Source organism: Rhineura floridana, chromosome 3 (assembly GCF_030035675.1).
Source record: "Rhineura floridana isolate rRhiFlo1 chromosome 3, rRhiFlo1.hap2, whole genome shotgun sequence".
Classification (NCBI taxonomy): domain Eukaryota; kingdom Metazoa; phylum Chordata; class Lepidosauria; order Squamata; family Rhineuridae; genus Rhineura; species Rhineura floridana.
In genome coordinates, this window is record NC_084482.1 from 164,716,323 (window position 1) to 164,739,150 (window position 22,828).

At 39.3% G+C, this 22,828-nt stretch overlaps 1 protein-coding gene across 5 annotated transcripts in view; it reads right to left on the minus strand.

Moving 5' to 3' along the window:
• Positions 1–22,828, minus strand: part of ITPR1 (inositol 1,4,5-trisphosphate receptor type 1) — a 347,896-nt gene that overhangs the window by 161,372 nt on the left and 163,696 nt on the right. For all 5 annotated transcript variants that reach the window (XM_061618551.1, XM_061618549.1, XM_061618550.1 and 2 more), the window contains 12 exons: positions 15,827–15,981; positions 13,873–13,972; positions 11,913–12,073; positions 11,242–11,383; positions 10,121–10,279; positions 9,241–9,413; positions 8,530–8,649; positions 7,993–8,187; positions 7,080–7,331; positions 4,404–4,545; positions 2,734–2,887; positions 252–439 (listed from right to left, as the gene is read on the minus strand). In XM_061618551.1, the coding sequence (XP_061474535.1) occupies positions 252–439; positions 2,734–2,887; positions 4,404–4,545; positions 7,080–7,331; positions 7,993–8,187; positions 8,530–8,649; positions 9,241–9,413; positions 10,121–10,279; positions 11,242–11,383; positions 11,913–12,073; positions 13,873–13,972; positions 15,827–15,981 (1,941 nt within the window). The remainder of the gene's footprint in view (positions 1–251; positions 440–2,733; positions 2,888–4,403; positions 4,546–7,079; positions 7,332–7,992; positions 8,188–8,529; positions 8,650–9,240; positions 9,414–10,120; positions 10,280–11,241; positions 11,384–11,912; positions 12,074–13,872; positions 13,973–15,826; positions 15,982–22,828) is intronic.

A 22,828-nucleotide genomic window follows, 5' to 3' on the forward strand; every position in this document is an offset into this window, starting at 1 on the left:
TAAATATTTGCAATTAGTATTTGCAATTAGTATTGTGTTAATGTTTTTAATAATATTTATTAATTTTTTCTAATGATAAGATTAAGAAATATAGCTTACACTCAATCCATCCAGTGAAATTTTTTATTCACTTCTAATTCTGTCAAAAAGAGAACAATTGTCTAGAATGAAAAACCCCAAACTACACAGACATGACACAGTAGAGCTCAGGTGTTAAAATAGTTTTCTAAGCTATGTCACCTGAAGTATACCTGAAGTATCTCAATAATTTTCAGCTTGGTGTCCATTACCAGGATGTCTTCTTTCTCAGGTTCAACCTGTTTCACGTTACCTTCTGGAGCTGCAGCAAGAGGAGTCATGGGCAAGAACCCACCACCCCTGAGTACAACTTGGGTCATCAGCTCTCCAACTCCATGGATAGATCTCATAACGTTGCTCCCTTCAGGGAGACAAGACAGAACAAGCAGTGTTATGATTAAAGTTTTGTAATACAGTAACCAAGAGAAAACTTCCCTCAGCATTAACCTGTTACGCACATTACAATAAAAACAGATTTAACATGTACCTGCTTCTTCTCTATAAGATACAACATGTTACCCATGTATAAACTGCAGAACCTATTTGCATTGCTTTACTATATTAAAAATGCTTCCAGACTGCTCCTTCATCTGCAGAGATTTCAAGGTGGCATGCAAAGGTGGAGAGAGAAAAACGCAAACAAATCCAATATAATGCAATTAAGGATACCACATCATTATAAATATTCTACAAACTGTGAAAAAGTAACAAGCAACCTCCTCCAACACAAAGGAAGAAGCAGGTACATTTAATGAACATTCTCTTCTACTCTGTTGTATAAAGTATTTTCCATTCGTTATAAGAGCAGTTGTTTTAAGTACTGGGATCTGCTTTTCTCCTCTTCCCTCTCCATCCCTGTTTTCCTTGTGTGACATATCTTTTATATTATAAGCCTGAGTGCAGAGACTGTTTCACTACTGATTTTTGTAAGGTGATCTGGAGTTCTTTTCAGAAATAAGAGTGGGTGACCTTGGGCCAGTCACTGCCTCTCAGCCTCAGAGGAAGGCAATGGTAAACCCCCTCTGAATACCGCTTACCATGAAAACCCTATTCATAGGGTCACCATAAGTTGGAAATGACTTGAAGGCAGTCCATTTCCATTTTTTCAAATGCATTAAACAAACAAATAAACCCCATCAGTCTATCACACTGAGGTGAAATCCACATGTTCCATGCAATATAGGGTTGTCACCAAAAACTGGCAATTCTTCTCCCCTGTCCACGTGAAAGAGTGGTGAGGACATGCATAGAGTAATGATGTCAGTAGATGGGGGGGTAGAGAGAAGAGAGCTCAACACAGAACTGTTGTTTTTGGCAGTATACCATATTTCTTGTAATATTTAGATCTGCTTTTCATGAATGATCACTTGGAGCTTATCTGTACCAGCAGTTTATTGTATCTCAGTCCCAATTAGAGACAATTACTGTAATGTCTGTGTTGTCTTCATTAGATGAAATCCTCCTTGTATGAATGGAAGTCCACTCATGCAATGGGACTTCACCTGCCTCTCCTCTCCCCTGTAGCCCTCTTTGCACCCCCAAAATCTGTTTCACAGGGTTCCCCAACCTTCCAGAGCAAATTCAAGGAGTATGTGGTGGGCTGGGAGGGGGAAGAAAGGAAGGTGTAATTATGTTGCATGAGTGGAAGACCATTTTACTCATGCACAGTACTGAATACAACCCACTGACAACATTTTGGAATGAATGTAAGCACAGTATAAATGAGGTAACAGTTGTATCAAAATGGCAAAGTTTTCATGCCATCAGCATACATGCCCAGTCCCCATTCAATCATGCAGGTACAACCCCATGAGCACGTGCACATGTTAATGCTATGTACAGACTGTCACTGTGGCTGGCACAGAGCAACACAGAGGCAATATGAAAGAAAAACTCCTGGTGGCTATGCACTAAACTCCCAATGGAAATCGGCAGCAACTAGGTATCACCATTACCAACTTGGGACCAATTTGGCAGCAATCTATACTGGGGGCATTCACTTTGCAAGATATGGGCCACATGTATATTGTGAGATATTATGCTGGAGTCTTAATACAGCCTAACCTCTTAAGAAAGTCTGGTTTCAAACCCTCACAATTACAAAAAGGCAACATTGAACATATAGCAACAAATATTTCTGATGTATTCAAAACAAAGTTGCTTACCAAAGGTCTGAAACTATTAATGTTTCTAGAAAGCATGGATTTTGTACAATCGTAACTTAAAATTGAATTTTTAAAACTAGACTGGAACAGTATTTGAAAGAATAAACTACCTAAATCATATGATGAAAGTCTTCAAGGATGGGGAACCTGTGGCCCTCCAGATGTTGTTGGACTTCCAATTCCCATCAGCACCAGCTAGCATGGCTACCAATGAAGGATGATGGAAGCTGGAATCCGACAGCATTTGGAGGGCCACAGATTCCCCATCCCTGCTCTAAGAGTACAAGCACTATGGGCCCTAGAAATCCAAGTCACGTAAAGCTAGAGGCCAAACTTTTTTTCTACATGCTAAGGGTGAGGCCATCTAGTACTGGTCCTCCTGAGAAAGCTCTCTTTTACAAGCCTGCTTCCTGCACTCTGTGACACAAGACTGACCAATCATCCTCCAACAGCATATTTTTCTGCAATCCTGGACTACTGTCATTCATACCTTTATTTTCTTCTCCTTTTGCCACTTTGGTGATAGGAAAGATCGTAGCAACATGTACACAGTCCAAAATGGCTAGGAGGATTTTTGTTAGCCTAAGCAGGTCACAAAAATTATAGAAGCCAAAATAAATCAGGTTTCGGGCCAAGTTTACCACCTGTTTTTAAAAAGAAAAAAAGTTGAATGGTTTGTTACAATCTCTGTGAAATACGCCATAGCACTTGAATAATGACCTTCTAGAACCCTTTATTCAAAGGATGCACATAGAGCTAATGTGGTATATTGGTGGAGTTTGACTGTGGAGAGATCTTGGGCCAGTCACTAACTCTAAGTCTAACTCAATTTACTGGATTGCTGGGATGATTAAACGCTGATAACACTATGAACATAGCTCTGAGCTGATTGGAAGGATACAATGGAAGCTAGCCTTTATTTCTCAGAATGTGCAAGCACAACTGGACCAACACACCATGATGCACTGCTTCAATTTACCAGGACATCATAATAGCCTCAATGTCCTGTATATTAATATGTATTCTACTGGGTTATACTGCATAGATATGGAAGCTGTCTTGTACTGCCAGTTCACATTTTAAATATTTTTACCACTGATTTTTGGATACCTACCTAAGGCAGTACTTTTTCAGAGAGCTTTTAGTAATATCTGATGTCAGCACAGAACTGGTTTTCTGCTACTATTTCTGTGTGTTTTTCTGCTGTTTAATTATTGGTTATACTTTTTGGTATTTTTCTATAGTTTTGCTGATGATTGCTGTGCTTTGATTACAGTTTTCATTTATTGTTAAAGGATAATATCTGATTAGTGTAGACTCACTGAAATCAACAGAATTAAGTCAATTCATTTCAATGATTCTATACAGAGTATGACTTAGTTGGGTATCACCCACAGGTTTTAACTGAAAAAGGTCAAAGCTACCCAGTAGACCTTTCAGAAAAGGGTGCAGGATAGAAGTACTTTAATAAAGAAAACTTTGTGCAGCACATGACACATTCTGCCAAGCAGTCATTCTGTGTGATAACACCTTAAGGAGATAAAATGTAGCAAGAGGAAGCGTACATGAAGCCACAAACCAAAATATTTCTGGAACTTCATTACTACTTTAATCCTTGTGCTAGAGCAAAAATGTAGTTGAATACTGCCCTGAGATTTTGAAGAGTCACTGTCAGTCAAAGTGGACAGTCCTGAATGAAAAAGAAGCTGCATTACACCAGGTAAGGTTATTTCTCCTGTATTGTCTACACCAGCCTTCCCAAGCCTGGTACCCTCCAACTCCCATTAACCCTGACCATTAGTCATGCTGGCCAGGGTTGATGTGAGATGGAGTTCAACAACATCTGAAGAGCACCAGGTAGGTTAAGCCTAGTCTGCACTGACTGTCAGCTCTTCTACAGACAGAAGTCTTTCCCATCACCTTCCACCAGATCTTTTTAATTGGAAATGCCAGGGTTTAAACCTGGGATTTTCTGAATGCAAAGTTAGTGCACTACTGCTGAGCAATAAATGGCTCATTTGCCTATCTTGGGGTAAGAAAGCTTCATTTGTTGAGACAAATGGTCCAACTGCATGTGCAACTTATGATTAGCTTCAGCATGTGTTAGTGTCTCTTGGGTGTCTTGCAACTCAGCTTCACACACACACGAAAGATATTTACCTCAAAGGTGAGTTTATTTTTTTCTTTATCGGAGAAAGGAAATCTTTGGCAAACAACATCTCTTAAATATTCCTCAACAAAGTCCATGGTTTGTGCAAACCTCTCCTTGATTTCATCTTTGGAAGTTCCACTGCTATCATAGCTGAAGAAATGAAAGGAAAAACTTCAGCTAGGTAAATTTCACAGAAAGACTATCCCATTTTCATTTTCTTGGAGAGAAATGCCTGAGTCAGGCTAGATTGTCTGTGGCCAACACAACTCATACTCTATGGAACTTGTTCAAGTTTCCCAGCAAGAAAAGCAAGTCCCACATCAAGCGAAGATTTGGCCAGTGTGCTTGTTTATGGGTCAAACTAAACATTAAACATGCAGTTGTTGCCCATAATCAGAAATTGCACATTTTGCTCCCTCTTCCAAATAAATAACATCTGTATTTTGCTGCCCTGCACTCCGTATTACTGGCCGCTACTGGTGGGGAAACTGAAAACCATCTGATGTTACAACAAGCTGAAAGAGAGGGAGAGAACAGACTGCAGGGCATCTTCATCATCTCTGTTGAAACACCAGCTGTATCAGGCTCCCCCTCCTATCTGCAACAACCATTCCCCCATCCTCTAAGAAAGGGAGACAGATGGGATGCAGGACCTCAGCAATGGTTCAGCTGAAAGACCAGTTATCTTTGGCTTCTCTCCAAGTTCTTTCATTCCTGCTGTTCACTACAAAATCCGTGCTGCGACTAAGCATTACTGCCCGAGCTTGCTTTTGTCTACTTCCTCCAAGTCCATTTTCCTTTTGTGTCCCACCTGTTAGTTTCTGCCCTTAGGTTTACCATCTGTCTTCTCACTGATATTTGTAAAGTGCTCTGGGAGCATTTTTTTTCAGCTGAAGAGCAGGTTATAAATTCCAATAACATTCATTCATTCATTCATTCATTCATTCATTCATTCATTCATTCATTCGATTTATATCCTGCCCTTCCTCCCAGCAGGAGCCCAGGCAAACAAAAGCACTAAAAGCACTCTAAAACATCATAAAAATAGACTTTAAAAATATATTACAACAAAGCATCTTTGAAAACATATTAAAACAAAACATCTATAAAAACATCATTTTAAAAAAGCTTTAAAAACATCTTTAAAAACAATTCCAACACAGAGACAGACTGGGATAATATCTCTACTTAAAAGGCTTGTTGAAAGAGGAAGGTCTTCAATAGGTGCCAAAAAGATAACAGAGATGACGCCTGTCTAATATTTATGGGGAGGGTCCACTTCCTATGTTGTGCAGAATGGATCTCCTGATCAGATGGTATCTGCAGGAGGCACTCATCTGTACAGCATAGTGATTGACTGGGTATATAAATTCTACTAAATATTATGGGGGGAGGAGAGGGGGAGCAACATGCATTGTTGTAGGTTTCAATGTCAGCTGTGCATTTAGTGTAACATCTAGTTTGGCTCTCTATTGCCATATCTTAATATATATATTTTTAATGATACATTACACAACAGATTCTAAGTATCACTTCTGCTCTTTTCATCTAAGAAGAACAGAAATCAGAACACTGATCTTTTAACTGAATATTGAAATTTGTTATTATTCTTAGGAGGAATAAATTTATTTATTATTTATTTATTATTATTTATAAATAATAAATATATTATCTTTGAAGGGGGATATAAAATATAAAGGAAACCTCTGTTAAGGATAAGGAAGACAATGTTTTATAGCCACATCATACAGTACTTTCATTAATCCTGAAGTATTTCTTTCCAAACAGAACAAAAAGTTAGCATAGGTTTTTGTGCAGAAGAAACCTATTCTCAAAAACTATTCAACTCCCATGTTCATTACCAGCACACACAAAAATAGAAATTTAATATTTAGGTGACTGAGGCTGTAATCTAAAACTCGTTTTTCCTGGAAGTAAGCCCCACTGATCTTAATGGGACTTTTGGGAGGACATATTAGGGCTGCATTTTTATCGATATAGATTTATAATTTGACCCAAATGAACAAAAGATGCTAAAAGATGCCTTGCTGTAGTGCATGCATTTCAAATGCCTCAGATAGCATTAGAAAATAAAAAATATGGGATAAAGGGCAAAATAAATTATTAGATTGCAAGCTTCATCTTGCATTCTCCAGGTGTTATGGGGGAATATGATTTGCTTTTTAAGTACATGAGAGCCTGAAAACAAGAAGATCAATCACTTTTAGAGGAAGCACCTACTCATTACTTCACTCCCCTTTTCCATGCCATTTGGTTCTTTTCTTTCTTTAAGGAAGCCATGTCAAGCTCAAATCCCCATCTTGAAAATGCTCAGAGGCCACATCCAAGTTTGTCCACTAAAGAATAAACTTCCACCTCAACTCAATGCCAAACATCAATCAGAAACTAAAATGAGATAAATCAAAGTTTTCCTGCAGTTTTACCAACTTATCTATTCTGAAACTTTTGTAACACACATATTTTTAAATGAGACTTCCAGAACAAGCATTCATGCTTTCCAAACGTCAGCTACCAAATAGTTACCCCTGACACTTCCGAAGATGGTTCCATAGCAGGAGTGCTACAGTCCACATTGGAAACTCTGTAGAAGCATGACAAGGCTCACAGGTCTTAAGTTTGATAGCCCCACCTTTCAGAGAATCATTTGATCACAAAGTACTTACTCATCAATTGCAATTTCAGAAGGTATCTCTGACCACAATCTGGCATATTTTACTGGTGTCACTTGTTCTTGGGGATCTCTGTCGACATGCATATGCAGCATCAGCCGGCAGAATGATGCTCTCAAGTCATAAGGCAAATTTTCATCAGACATGCAACGAAGGATGAGATCTACATCTAGCTGGCCAGATATTTCATTTATAGCCAAGTACTGCCGATCAAGACACATCCTAGCAAAGAGATTCAGCTGGTACCTTTGGGAGAGAAAGACGAGAGCATCATTTTGCTTGCATATGACTGGAAATTTGAAAATATATTAGGAACTTCAATAAAAGACATATGCTGATACAGCAGTAAAAATACACTTATTTAGGAACAGAAGTAAATTAGTACATGAGAGACTAAATTTGTAACTATGTGACCTTTGGACCTTGAATTGTTGTCATAACATTTTATAATCCAACACCATTATTAAATCCAGTTTGAAAAATATACCAGGTGGACAACTGGTATTTTACTCAACACGTTCAAGCAACACACCTTTTTTAAAAAAGAGGAGGTATGTATTTTAGAAATTTGGTCAAGTGGCATATTCCACTATAATGAAGAAGCCTCCGAACAGTTTTCATGAACTTATAATACAAAAGTTGATTTCAACAACCATGTTAGCCAAATGATCAGTGAAGAATATAGTTTGGTTGTACAGAACTGATATCACAGCTGTATGAAATTGTAATAATGGTCAGCACTTTCCTATCACAAACAGGAAAATGGAAGGCATCACTTGAAAGCAACCTCCAACCAACTGTATTAATTAGTCTTCTAGAAGCTAATTAACATTACAAAAATCTAGAGTCACTTTACTACACACTTCAGGTTACACTGCTCTAGCCAAATATTGCTTGCGGTGTTAACCTGTAGTAGCTGAGTACATCCCGGTCTTCCTTCTGCCCTTCTTTAGCATCCTGAGCCAGCTCTCTGATACTCTTACTGCGGACCTCTTTGTTGCGGTCTCTCCAGAATAACCAGACTTCTTCCTCATCCTCACCAACCTCCAGGGAATTCTCTCCGGATGATAACTCTTCAAATTCAAACCGAGACAGAACCAGTCTAAGAATTGAGCAAGAATGAAAAGTAATTATTTATATTTTATCTTAATACATCTACACAGCTTTCTATTTGTTTTTTAGAAAGCCATTTTATACCAGCCAACACCACATACACTGGCAATTATGCACCTTGAGACAGGATAGGGGCTTTGGTTAATTTTAAATCTAGTTCATGAGATGCTTCCTACTTCTAGGATTAAAAGCTGGTTGATGAAAAATAATCTAAAATTTCTCTGCATTTTTGCCAAACTGGAAGTAATTTTTATGTGTCATTATTTCCAGGTTCAGAACACTGCAATCTTCTTCTTTCTAAAAGAAAGTCCTTAAAAACATTTCAACTTACTTAGTTTCAATAAGTATATCTGCATTTGCTGGGTTTAATACCGCTTTACAAATCAGCTCCTGGGTCACCGGAATAGATTTGTTCATGGACACACAAAGGTCTGACAGGTAATCCAAGAACCTAATGGGAAGGGAAAACCAAAGCCTGTTGAACTTTGTACACAATGTTTCAGGTGCTAAAGAGGTATATAAGGAAGGTGACAAATATTTTCCCCCTCCAAAAACATTAAGGCTAAAGTGTGCAATTCATAACTTACAGGATGCATTTAACCCAAGGGATGCATATAACCTACCACACTATTTCTCATCACCTGACATCCTATCTTAAAAATCCCCCTTTTCTACGAAACTAAAAAATCACCATGACACCCATGAAACCAGAGTTTATTCATCTTCAAACCAGCAGTAGATTTCACCCTATTAAGCTCCCTCAATCACTAGAAAAGACAATAATGCTGGGAAAAACAGAAAGAAGTAGAAAAAGAGGAAGGCCAAAGAAGAGATGGATTGATTTCATCAAGGAAGCCACATACCTGAACTTACAAGATCTGAACAGGGTGGTTCATGACAGATGCTCTTGGAGGTCGCTGATTCATAGGGTTGCCATAAGTTGTAATCGACTTGAAGGCACATAACAACAACAAAAGCTTCCTCATTATAATGTGTGATAGGAGTAGGGACCCCAAAATAAAGAAAGTTAAAAGACTCTTACCTGGGCTCTCTGTTTTTTCTTACAAGGCTAACAAAGGTATCAATCTCAGCAGCAGTGATGTGTTTCTCCAACAGTTTACGATTATTATGGAGCAATGCTGTTATTGTGTCTTCTGCCAATACATCATAGCCAATTTGTTTCTGCATAAAGCCAAACTGCTTGGCTATGTATTCCTTACAAAAACAAAGGGGAGACAAAGGAGAAACTAGATACTAACATCACTTTAAAATCTTAGTGAGAGGAAAGGTGAAATTATCTGTTAATGTTGATTTCTTGATGTCATTTTTGTTTTTAAGACCATACCACTGAAAAGCAGTGTGTGTATTGCAGAGTGACATTTGTCAAAAGAACTGCCAAATCTAATCCAGATTTGCAGTTCAAGTTTGCAGCCCAATTGTTCTTTATATAAACCATAGTTGGATTAAGCAGCAAACAATTGTTTCCTCCTAAATCAAATGTGAAAGGGAAACTCAGAGAATGCAAGGAAGGAGGGAGCAAAGAATTTGTTAACTTAGTACCAAACTTGAGTAAGGCTTCGCATTCTAACCAATGCACTGTGGAAGACATCCAGGAAAAGCATATGACTGCACAATAAGCCTCTTGCCTTTTCCAGCTGCATCAAAGTTAGTAAAATTCTTCATTAAACATCCCACAATATATAGCAGTTGTTTGCCAACTTTTGGCATTGATATATACGATGCACCAAGTGCAGTTTATATAAGAGGCTACTATATAATGGTGTTGTGAGATAAAGAGATCTTTACTGAAAGTAAAGGCTAGAGAATATTAATGGTTCAAGAGCATTTACTATGCATTTCAGTAGTCTTTTAGGAATAAATTTTGGGAAAATACACCAGACTGTTTCAAACTCTTTACTAACCTGGTTCTTCCTGTAGTCTTGCTGGGAGTGTCTCAAAACTCTATAACAAAGCCGACATATGTGTCTGAAAGGAGCATGGCGTTGGTCTCCAAGTTCTTCTAGCCTCAGCATTGGTCCATCTCCACAGTCAGTAAATGGTGCTTGTAATAGCTTGAAGATCTGGCAAATTATTTTAGGAAGTAAGACACCTGCATTCTGTTCCTTGAGTGACGGGCATTCAGAGGCATGCTCTACCTCTGATCCTGGAGGTGGTAATAGGCACCACAATGAGTAATCATTGATAGCCTTATCCTCCATGAATTTGTCTAACCCCCTTTTAATGGGAACTAAACTGATTGCCACAACATCTTATGGTAACAAATTCCATAGTTTAACTAGGTGCTGCATGAAGAAACACTTTCATTTGCCTGACCTGAATCTTCCAACATTTAACTTCACCGGATGCCCCCAAGTTCTAGTAGTATGAAAGAAGAAGACATCTCCCTATCCATTTTCTCCATGCCATGCATACTTTTATACACCTCTATCATATCCCCTCTTATTCAACTTTTCCCTAAACTAAAAAGCCCCAAATATTGTGAACTTACTTCATAGGGAAATTGCTCCATCCCCTTGATAATTTTATTGCCCTTTTCTGAACCTTTTCCAGCTCTACAATATCCAAACCAGGACTGCACACAGTATTTCATGTGCACCTTAGATTTGTGTAAGGCCATTACAGTTTGACTCCTTTTCAAATAATCCCTAGCATGTAATTTGCCTTTTTCACTGCTGCTACAGACATTTTTTCATTGAGCTATCCACTAGGAATACATCTCTTCCCCAGTTAGTATACACCCATCATCATATATATAGTTATTATATTTTGCTCTAATGTTCATCACTTTATACTTATATTAAACTGCATTTGATATTGTGTTGCCCATTTATTTGTGTTCCAATTTTAGAAATGCTTCCCAATTGCAACCTACAATTCTCGCCAGGGATTTCTTTTGGGGCAACCCTTGATACATTCATCCCTAGATACACTCCCCTTATCCCAAGGCATCTGGATTGTCAGCTATTTTATTGGCAACATCTATGTCATCAAAAGCAGTATTATTAAACACAATTCACTGTACCTGTTTCAGAATATTTTGTTCTCTCATAAGCTTTTGTCGTTCTCTGTTTGGCTTTGAGAACATCACTTCAAGCACATCTTGTCCAGAATTTGTTCCACCAGTAACAAAGTATACCAGATCTTCCAGCAACTTCGTAACAGACCTAACAGAGTTGTTGTTTTTAAAGAAAAACCTAGCTGTTAATCCAAAATATAATATGAACAATGAAAAATATCATCCTCTAAAATACATATTCAGCCATTCAGTCACAATGAAGAAAAAAAAACACACATTAAAACAACACTGCATTCAAAGCCACTCCAGAAAGTACTGAATCTGTGCGTATTATATTTAAAAGTTCAAAGTTAAATTTCTGAGTAATTGTTGAAGGGAAGGAATTATTAAACTGATAGTTATTTTGAAGAAATAGGGACACAAAAAAAATCCTGCAAAGCTATTACATTGCTTACAGTGTTATTCTTGACTCCTTTTCTAAGAATCCCTAGCATGATTTTTTATGCTTTTGGTTGTAACAGTCCTTTTGTGAACCACTCTGTGAGATCTGCCTGAAAAGCAGTAAAAAAATGCTTTAAACGAATAAAATAAATAAAATTCTTCTCTGTCTTCCTATCTTTACCTTAGATTAGGCAGCAGCTTTCCCCCTTAAAAAGCTTGCATTAGGATTTCCTTACCGCCTTTCGTTCTGGGTTATTGTTCCTTTTTCCAACTTGCCAGCAATGGAACCCAATACTTGGCTTGCATCATTTGCAAAATCCAAGTCTCGAACTTCTGCAGGAGAAACTGGCACTATAGCAAAAGCTTCTTTGTCCTCTTTTACTGGAGAGGTGCCAATCTTAAAACCAAGGCAATTTTAGTCACATTCTGACACAGTAAAAATAGCAGTAATGAAAACACTAGGGGAACAATGCTCAAATTATACAAACATTATTATGAAATTCTGATGGGAAATATTCCATTACTCTAAAAGGCAATTCAGTATTCTTTAATTCTCAAAGTGCAAGCCAAATGTAACTGTATTTCTCTGTAACATCTGAATCGAGAGAGGCCGTGCAAGCCCTGGATCGCTGCCTGGACTCGGTGGTGGGTTGCATGAGGGCCAATAAACTGAGTTTGAATCCTAGTAAGATGGAGGCGCTGTGGGTTGGTGGTTCCCGAGTTCACATAATTGGTCAATTGCTTGCTTTGGATAGGGTCGTACTCCCTCTGAAAGAGCAGGTCCATAGTCTGGGCATGCTCCTGGATCCATCTTTGTCGCTAGAGGCCCAGATCACCTCAGTAGCTAGGAGTGCCTTTTACTGGCTTCGCCTGGTATGACAGCTGTGTTCTTTTCTGGACTGGGATAGCCTGACCACTGTTGTCTACACTCTGGTAACTTCCAGGCTGGATCACTGTAATGCGCTCTATGTGGGGCTGCCCTTGGGGTTGGTCCGGAAGCTGCAGCTGGTGCAAAATGTGGTGGCGAAACTGCTCACTGGGACAGGATATCGTCAACATGTCACCCCACTGCTGAAAGAATTGCACTGGGTGCCCATTTGCTACCGGGCCAAGCTCAAGGTTCTAGTTTTGGTGTACAAGGCCCTATACAGCTTGGGACCGGGATTCCTGAAAGACCGTCTTACCCCTTATATACCCAGTCGATCACTGTGCTCTGCAGGTGAGAGGCTCCTGCAGATACCATCTTATCAGGAGGTCCATTATGCACAACATAGGAAATGGACCTTTAGTGTGGTGGCACCTACCCTGTGGAATTCCCTCCCTTTAAATATTAGACAGGCGCCATCTCTGTTATCTTTTTGGTGCCTATTGAAGACCTTCCTCTCTCAACAAGCCTTTTAAGTTGAGACCTATCCCAGTCTGCTTCTGTGTTGGAATTGCTTTTTAATATGTTCTTAAACCTTCTTTTTCAAAATGTTTTTAATCTTAGAAGATGTTTTGAAAGCTTTTTTAAGAAACATTTTTAAAGATGTTTTTGCTTTAATGGGTTTTAAAGTTTGTTTTTATGATGTTTTAACGTTTCTAGTGCTTTCGTTTGCCGCCCTGGGCTCCTGCTGGGAGGAAGGGCAGAATATAAATCAAATAATCAAATAAATAAATAACAAATAAACAGCCTTTCATTATTTATTCATGCAGATTATACTATTATCCGGTGGATATAAAAACTGTTGATGAATTCTAAGGCTGTGATATAACTATAGCTTTCCTTTTTGACTGTAGTATTAAGCCGGAAATAAGGGGAAAAGGTAACTGTAGGAAGAGAGACCAATTACTATAAGGGTTTAGTGCCATGCTTGTAGAGAGACACTGTGCCACTTGCACAAATGGACACAAGCCACATGGACAAGCAATCAGCATGGACATCACTATATTCCTCACATGGCTGGCAGGTATCATACCCAACACAAAAAATCCTTTGTATGGTCTTCTGAGAGAAGCTTGTTTCTTTTATCTGAAGATGCAGAGTGTCAAGTTATGCTCTTGTCCTAATACATTTTAAGAACAGACTGAGGTCGTGTCCAAGCAATGTTTTGTGCCCCAGATCTTGCCCCAAATAAGAATTGTGTACTTCTTCACCCAAATAGCTTAATTGGTAGCAAGAGAAGATATGAGATACAGTTTCATTACAGCACTTACTTTGAGCATCACAGGTTTTTCTTCTTCTTTATCAATAGGGATATTGGTGCTGTGAACCCAAGTATTTGTACATAGATGTCTAAGTCTGACATAGGAGTTCCTAAAAGAACCAAGTATATTTATATTATTAAGCTGGTTTCTTACACATAGTTTCCTCAGTAATCCAACACTTTTAAAATACAAAAACAAGTTTTCATTTTTCCTTGCAAGATTTTAATTCAACTAGATTAGAATATGAAACGCTGCCAAGTCTTAAATATCGCCAGGTATTCAGTATGAAATGCCTTCTAAGAAGTCTGATTCAATATTAAGGAGGGAGACAATATTGTGCCAACAGGTGTGATAGAATTTCCCTTCTTCCTGCACTTCTCATCTGCTCCAGAGGGTCCTTCAACCTAACAGTGCAGATATTAGGGGAGTGCAGGAGGCTGAAGCAGGAAGGAGAGGAATGGTAGATCTTGTTTGTGCAAATGGAAGCCTGAACAAGCAGGACACCATGACTGAATGTCACCCAGTCTTTTTAGGCATTCTATGGTAATTTAAGCTGCTTTAATTGTACCATTATTGATATAATCTTATACGACTCTTCAAATGTGCTCTAAATCTAAAACAACTAATTAAGTTCAGCAAAAACTGATGTAGAATTGGGCTGCAATTCAAAAACCAATAGATGGTGAGAATTATGAATAGGCTTCAAGAAAGATACAAGTTCTTCAATATGTGACCAACAATTCAAGAAAATGGCAAAAGAATAAAATTATTTTGTCCTCACAAAATTGATTCAAATAATAATCTTCTGAATTTGCAGGCTGCATAATTACAGGTGTAGTGATATGGACCGAACTTTGGGGCCACATGCAATGAGTTCTTTCACTAAGAAAAAGGGGTTGTTTCACAAGAAGTTCTTTCACAAGAAATTAGTCTTAGCATACTTCCATTAGAGCACTTGCAGTTACCTGTAGAAGACAGGAATCCAATATTTTAATCATAATGTAATAGTTGTATCTTCTGTCTCTTTGTCTTTTAACTGTTGTTATTTTTGCATAGAATCATAGAATAGTAGAGTTGGAAGGGGCCTATAAAGCCATCAAGTCCAACCCCCTGCTCAATGCAGGAATCCAAATCAAAGCATTCCCGACAGATGGCTGTCCAGCTGCCTCTTCAATGCCTCCAGTGTCGGAGAGCCCACTACCTCTCTAGGTAATTGATTCCATTGTCATATGGCTCTAACAGTTAGGAAGTTTTCCCTGATGTCCAGTCGAAATGCTATGGCACTTTTATCAATCTGTTATCTAACTTGAAATTTATTTTAAAATGGCACAGTACTGAAATCTCCTTTGCGAGGAAAGGAAAAATAGATATTTAATTAATAAATAAAGTTTATAATAATAATTTAAAAATCAATCAATTATGAGTGATCCTCCTAGTCAAATATGGCAGGAGAGAAAGGAACAAGAAAAGCATTCTCTTGGATTCCTAAAAAAATCAGGAGTACAGGCAATTCCCAATGAGCTGTTTCTGTTCAGTTAGAGCCCCCTCCCCCCTCGATCTAGTTCCTCTCTTACAGGGGTGAGAAACCTGTGGAGCTCCAGATGTTGGTGGACTACAACTCCCATAATCCCTGACCACTGGACATGCTGGCTGGGACTGATGTTCATTTCCAATAACAACTGGAAGACCACAGGTTTCCCATACTTGCTCTTCTACTACAATCACAGCATGCCTTTTCTACTGGCTAGGATTGAGAGGCAAAGAGGTATGCCCTTTGTCTCCTTCCCACTCAGTCACAGTTTCTTAGCCACAGACACATCTAGGAAGCACTGAAAATAAGTCTAAGCTTGTTTCTGCAAAACTGCTGTCCTTTGTAACAGTCTACCCCAGTTATCTAGGACTGCCTAGCAAATGGGCTGGCATTTTAAAGTGGGCTCACAACATATCATTTAAAACATCATACCTCGGGACAAGGCTGTCTCCCCCTCGTAAAGTAGTGGGATCAAGCTCAAAGATGGAAGAAATATCGTTTCCTTCAGGCACAGAGACTAAAGAATATGCCATCTTCTCTGGAGCATTATGCAATCCTCTTCTGGCTGCATCCTGGTCAGGATCCAGCTGTGGAACAAATTGCAAATCAAACCACAGTAGCAAAGCTGCCTGCCCAGGCTGAAAAGCAAGGTATTATATTGAAATGCAGCCATATGCCTCATGGTTTCAACATAACCTTTTCAAATGTAGATACAGGCACAAGAACACAACACATGTCACAAACTTCTAGGATTAACTAGAACTGGGCAGAAGACTCTAATAAACAACTTTAAGCTATCAAGCTAGGCTGTGTCTAAATTACTGAGAAGTCAAGACATAAATCTGTATTTTTCCAGAGTATCTCAGATTCCTAAAAAGGAATGTTTCTTGACAATTCTATTGTCAAAAAAAAGTAAGGAAAAGAAAAAAGATAATTCCATCCAAGTTAAACAACCAAAATGACACATGCCAAATTCTGTCAGCCAGTGAAAACAAATAGTTCACATCTGCACCCACCGTTTTAAGTTCAGGATGGTGTTCTTTAAGCATGGGTTGGATCCAGACACCCTCAGCTGAATTCTCCTTACACAATAAGAAGCAGAAGGAGGCAATTTTTGCCAGATCCTTCTTGCCTTCACAGCCCCCTGGGCTCCCTGAAAACCTGCTTAGATGATTGAGGGTCCCTCCAGAAAAGCATGCAAGCTGGTGCAGAGGGCTGCAAGGGGGATGGGGAAACTAGTGAAAATTGACTTTCTCCCAAAACAAATATGAATTTGAAAACTGGAGAATTTTGGAAAAGGCAAGGATACAAAGTGTGTGGGAATCAAGCATAATTTCTTCATTTTTAAAAAAATCTGAATGTGCTATTGTTAGAAACCTGAATTATTAGAAAGCAATACTAAATACAAAAGGCATATGTTTTTCACTTGTAGGATGTAACAATTTCTATGAATGCATGCACATGAAATGTGCAACTGCAGGTGGGTGCTCCACACATTTTCCTAGAGACAATGTTGAATCCACTGCAACTCCTTCACAGAAAAAGTAAACAACCCCCTCTACACAACAGCTCATTACAATGTACCAAAAAATGTTTTAAAAAAACATAGGGAAGAAACATTTTGCAGCACTGTAAATGAAACTTGGCAGAGGAAAAGCAAAATACAAACCAATGAATAGATTCGATGGAGCAAGATAAAAATAATTCTTTACAAGAAGTGGAGATTCAAGAGGAAAAAATTAGTTGCAGCACCATAAATTTATCTGTGGTATATGAATGGAGCAGTAAAGTGTAGATATAGGAGGCAGTACAGAATATTTATATAGATTTTGGCATGATGTCTTGCAGACTACACTGCCAGGTATTTCCAATTCAAAAGGAAGAGAACTTAAAGGAGCTTAGGGGAAAATGGGGAATTTTAACCATTTGTGTTACAAGAACAAAACCATGCCTTCTATGCAGGAGATTGACTAAGCCTTTGATGTCCTACTTTACCATGGGTTTATCTGTCCAACAACTGTTGCAACAGTGTGTACACCAGAAAGATTAATTTGCCTAATATTTAGCCTGCTAATGGCTTAATCTCACCACCTGGTGGTTAAAACCAAGAAAAGAGGGAAGAGTGCAGAAACCACTCCTGCATGCTCAGTTTTGTGTAATAAATGTGCATTAGTGGGGGGTTTTGCACAATACTCTACATAGCTTCCCCTCAAAAGCTGTTGGAATACTGCTTTTTCTGTATTAATAAAGCACAATAATTTGTAACTGTGGGGATGATGATGAAGCAGCCCTTTATGTCATTGTAGTGTTGCTTGTGAAACAAGCATACAATTGTGAGGTTATTACTGAATCTTCCATATGATGCAATTGCTGAAGAGAGACAACTCACCTGCCTGCAAGTTCACAACATTCTGTAAATTTTTAAGTTCTATGTTTGCTGTGAACAGCTGCCCCGCTGTACTGACTGAGCACTCATCCAACAATGATTTTCCCCACAAATGGTGAAAAATAGCAAGCTCCACCCTCCAACCAACATTCGGTGTGCCTTTGGTTTTTGTTTTAGTTTGGAGGCTGTGCTGCTATTCTTCACTGAATAACTTGAAAGGTAGGTCCTTGGTCAGCAGGAAACCATGCTCAGAACACACAAGTTCCCTCAGTCAATCTCTGATAATACAGAAGGGTGAGGGATATCAAAGATCTACAATCAAGAGATAATGTAAGTTAAATTAGGCATTGCTGGGATAGATGGGCTGCTATTTTTAAAGCAAATCCTGGTAATAAATTGATAAGGCAAATTGCCAACCCTGTTAAATTATTCTTTCCCCTTCAAGGAAAGTCCAGTGTATATTAATCACAGAAATTACCCCTCAAGAAGTTAGTTTTTCCTATATGATGAAGTGCAAGGAAAAAAGTGAAAGCAAAAAATCTTGAAGAAATTGGCAACCAATGGTTATCTCCTCAGCGAAAGGTTTGAGGCAGCCAGCTCTGAAATGAAATAAGCTAGTCCTTCCCATTTAAGAGCTCATTTTACAACAGCTTCTCTTTCCTGAACCTTAGTACTTTAGCTCTCTTGCAGGTTCCGATCATTTGTGCTCTTTTTTAAAGCATTTTCCACACTCTAATCAAAAAGGCTCGCAGATTGTCTTACAAATGTAAGTGGTAAGAAAGTTCCTTGCCCTTAGGCTTACAGTCTAAAATACATGTTACACAAGGGAAAAGTGATGAGAAGGGAGGAGGAAAAGTATATGTTCAGGCACCAGTTCTTAAAACTGAAGTTCTTATAACAACCAGCTGAGATGCACATAGTTCATACAGCAGCAGCCATTCCATCAGGCTAAGTGACAATTGAGAGAGCTAAAGGCAGCTTGCCTCTTAGCAGAGACGGAAAAGCCTTGCTTTACTTATTATCACTTTTCTCAGTAATTCCTTCATTCAGGACAATGTGGGAAACTGGACATGCTGATGGAAGGATTGTGGGGGATGCTGGCTATAAGGAAAGCCTCCTGGGTTCTAGAGTGAACAGTATTTATGCATTTTAATATGTTACAACAATGAGGCTTTGTGTTTCTGTTTTGAAAAAATTAATTCTGCTCAATTAGATGTATACCACTATGGATTCGGGTTTTTAAAGAAATCAAACACCCCAGTGACATTGCAATATCTGTGATTAAGCCACCTTTTAGAGAAATATGTGGCTCAATATAATGCACCCTCACCAAATTCCTAAAATCTGTAGTTGGCTGGGGGCAGTTAAATCCAGTTAGAGAGCTCAGCAAGGTTTATGCAAAGTTTCAGGCAAAGTATTCAGTCACAAGATATATGAGGGGAGATATGATAGCACTGTTCAAGTACTTGAAAGGCTATCACACAGAGGAGGGCCAAGATCTCTTTTCAATTATCCCAGAGTGCAGGACACAGAATAATAGGCTCAAGTAGCAGGAAGCCAGATTTCGACTGAACATCAGGAAAAAAGTCGTAACTGTTAGAGCAGTTCGACAATGGAACCAATTACGTAGGGAGTGGTGGGCATTCAAGAGGCAGCTGGACAGCCACCTGTTGGGTATGCTTTAATTTGAATTCATGCATTGAACAGGGGGTTGGACTCCATGGCCTTATAGGCCCCTTCCAACTCTATGATTCTATGATTTAGATGGCCATAAGTTACATCAGCATCCCTTTAGTGAATCTATTTATTAGATTTATATCCTGCCCTTCCTCTCAGTAGGAGCCCAGGGTGGCAATCCACTGGATCTTCCTTGTCTAACACAGCTACAGAGCATGAGGAGGACACTTTTTAAATCCCATCCCCTTTCATAATATATACTTTTCTATAAAAGGCCCAGTTATGGGAGGTTTAAACTACCTGAAAGTTATAGCATTGAAGAGGTAAAGTTCTGGGGGAAAGGAACTGAAACCAGCACCTGTTTTCTTACCTTCCCAGAAATAACCTCCCAACTCTTTAGCAAAGGGGTGGGAAGCTCAGGTCTGGGTGCCAAATGCAATCCTCCAGACCTCTCTATTTGGCTACACCTTCCTTGTACAGACCACATTTCTTGGGAGTCATTTTGCATTTTTGAATGTCTTTGAACTGTAGTAATGCATCTTGTTTGCCTGAATGGTGTGTGTGTGTGTGTGTGTGTGTGTGTGTGTGTGTGTGTGTGTGTGTGTGTGTGTGTGTGTGTGTGTGTGTGTGTGTGTGTGTGAGAGAGAGAGAGAGAGAGAGAGAGAGAGAGAGAGAGAGAGAGAGAGAGAGAGAGAGAGAGAGAGAGAGAGAGACTTGCATCAATGGCCCTGCCCACTTTTGCATCTGGCCCCAGTGACCACTAGTATATGGCCTCAGTAGGGTGCCCAAGAGAAAATGCGGCCCTTCAGCTGAAAAATGCTCCCTGCTCTAGTGCTAAAGTTGTCAGGTTCAGGGCTAGGGCTGTGCGTGTGTAAGAACATAAGAAGAGCCTCCTGGATCAGTCCAATGGTCCATCTAGTCCAGCATCCTCTTCTCACATTGGCCAACAAGATGCCTATGAGAAGCCCACAATCATGACCTGAGCACAACAGCACTCTCCCTTCCTGTGGTTTCCAGGAACTGGTGTTCAGACGCATGCCACCTCTGACCGTGGAGGCAGAGCATAGCCATTGTGGTGTGTGTACCATGTGGTATCTAGCACTGATGATCTAGCAATTGATGCTTAAATGAAAACTAAAGAATATTGACTTTCTTTACTTCATAACTACATCAAAAGTATGTGAATAGCATTATTTTGTGTGATAACATATGTAATGCATTCCATGTCCTCAAGTGGTAATACTGACTACTGTATTTATTTCTTTTTTCTGCCCCTCCTCCCCACAAGTTCTATGTTATTGCAGGGGGCATGGCATGATAAAATATGGAAAACAGAAATAGGCAACAAATAGCTTTTAGCATTATTATGTAGAAACAGAATGGGGGGGGGGAAAGCTAAAGAAAATGATCCAAAATCAGACACCTTGTAATGAAATTAACATAATTTTCCTAATCATTCTGAAGGACAACATATATTCATAGACTTCATCATAATTTTTCAACAGTTCAAATATTTTGATACTGGCCATGAAAAGAAAAAATCCTTCCTAATTCCCTTTCCCCACCCAAAGCTTTCACATCTCAACATGGGAATGAGTCTGGGGTGGTATTCAATGCTGTTTGATCAGAAGGAATCTGTCAGCAGATGGGGGCCAGAGGCAATTTTCAGTGATTCCCCCTGAAGCCCCCCCCCCAAACAACTTTGGAAGATCCCAGGTGTGGGAGGCTGCAGGGGAAATTTCTTAAAGTTGCCTTCCCGCCCCATTCCGCTGATAGGTTAGTTCTGTCAGTGAATGAACAGCACTGAAACCCCTGCTCTGAGATTTGTTGTGCACAAATCACCATTACAAACATTTTAATAGCATCTAAAAGACCCAAATGAGCCTCCTGAATTAGCACTGAAATGATTTCCTTGCAGTTACTGACAGTCCCACTATTCTATACAATATCCTCAATCAGGAGATGGGACACCATTTTCTACATGCACACATACATTCCCCAAGGTCCTTAAAATTTACAAGGCCTCCCTTCCAAGTGTTGACACCTTGTGAAGACACTCCCGCTCAATTCAGTGACAAAGATTTGCAGTTTCACCTCCACTATTTGGACCTGATATGCTCCCTGTACCACATGCATACTCTTAGCACCAACAGTTCATACCAACCCACCTCTCTCTAGATAAGGAAGACATGACCTTCAGCCTCTTACAGTCTGGTGCATAATCAGCATCTGCATATACCAGGGGTTCTCAAACTATGGTTCATGAGCTTCATTCAAGTGGTTTGTGGCATGTCGGTGGAGTTGTTGTTCAAGATGGGAGATGGCCCATCCCATGCATTCAATATTCATATTGGTTTTTAATTGCATCTTATTGCTTTCTTTTATTTCTTATATTGTATCTTATTATATTACAGTTTGAATTCTGTGGAATTCAAAATCATACAGCACCTAGCACAGTGCATTACAATTGATACCACAGACAAAAAAACCATGAAGTGTTCTACCAAGACTCTTAGCGATTTTCAAGTAGTTGATGGGGGGAAAAGTTCAGGAACCACTGGCATATACCATACTTTCCAAATATCTAAGTCAGGAGTGAGGAACCTTCAAGGGAAAGGGGAGGGGTCTACAAACCAGCATATTGGCAGTGGGTGAGGCTAAAGCAGGCTAATACACACACACAAACACACACACAAACACACACCAAGTTGGCTGGCTTCTCTGCTGCATGCTGACAGAAGGGCTCCTATTTCTGACCACACAGCACAGAAAACACTTGTTCATTCTTCTGGAAATTGATTGACAAAAAGTAGATATATTGTTTTTACATGCAAGTTCAATTCAATACAATTTCAGTATGTAGATACAGATACCCTGTTCCTTAGGTAGATAAAGTTTAGGAAACCACTAGCCAAGGCTAAAAGGGCTTTGTCACATGCCTTGACAAATAAAGGTGATATTGAGGCAGGCAGAAAGATGGTGTATTTGTTTGCCTAGGTATCTTACCTAAGTAACTAAAGATTACTGCTGCCCAGTGCTCAGTATTCACAATCACTGGAGACAGCATTAGAGAACACTACATTAAATCCTTAATGAATTAAGAGGATAACAAAAAGCTGCAATCCTAACCCTTCTTACCTGGGATTAAGTCCCCATTGAATTCAACAATGCTTACTTCTGAGTAGACATGGTTAGGATTGCGCTGTAATCTTTGATTTATCTACATGCTTGCCGATTATAGTAGGGCCTGTTTCAACAGCAGTGCTCAAATTACAGAGGGCAGAGGTGGCTAGGCCCCCTTATATGTTGTGCTGGCCTCCTCAAAGACTGACTTCAGATGCTCTAGAAGCACACGGGGGCATGATTTAACT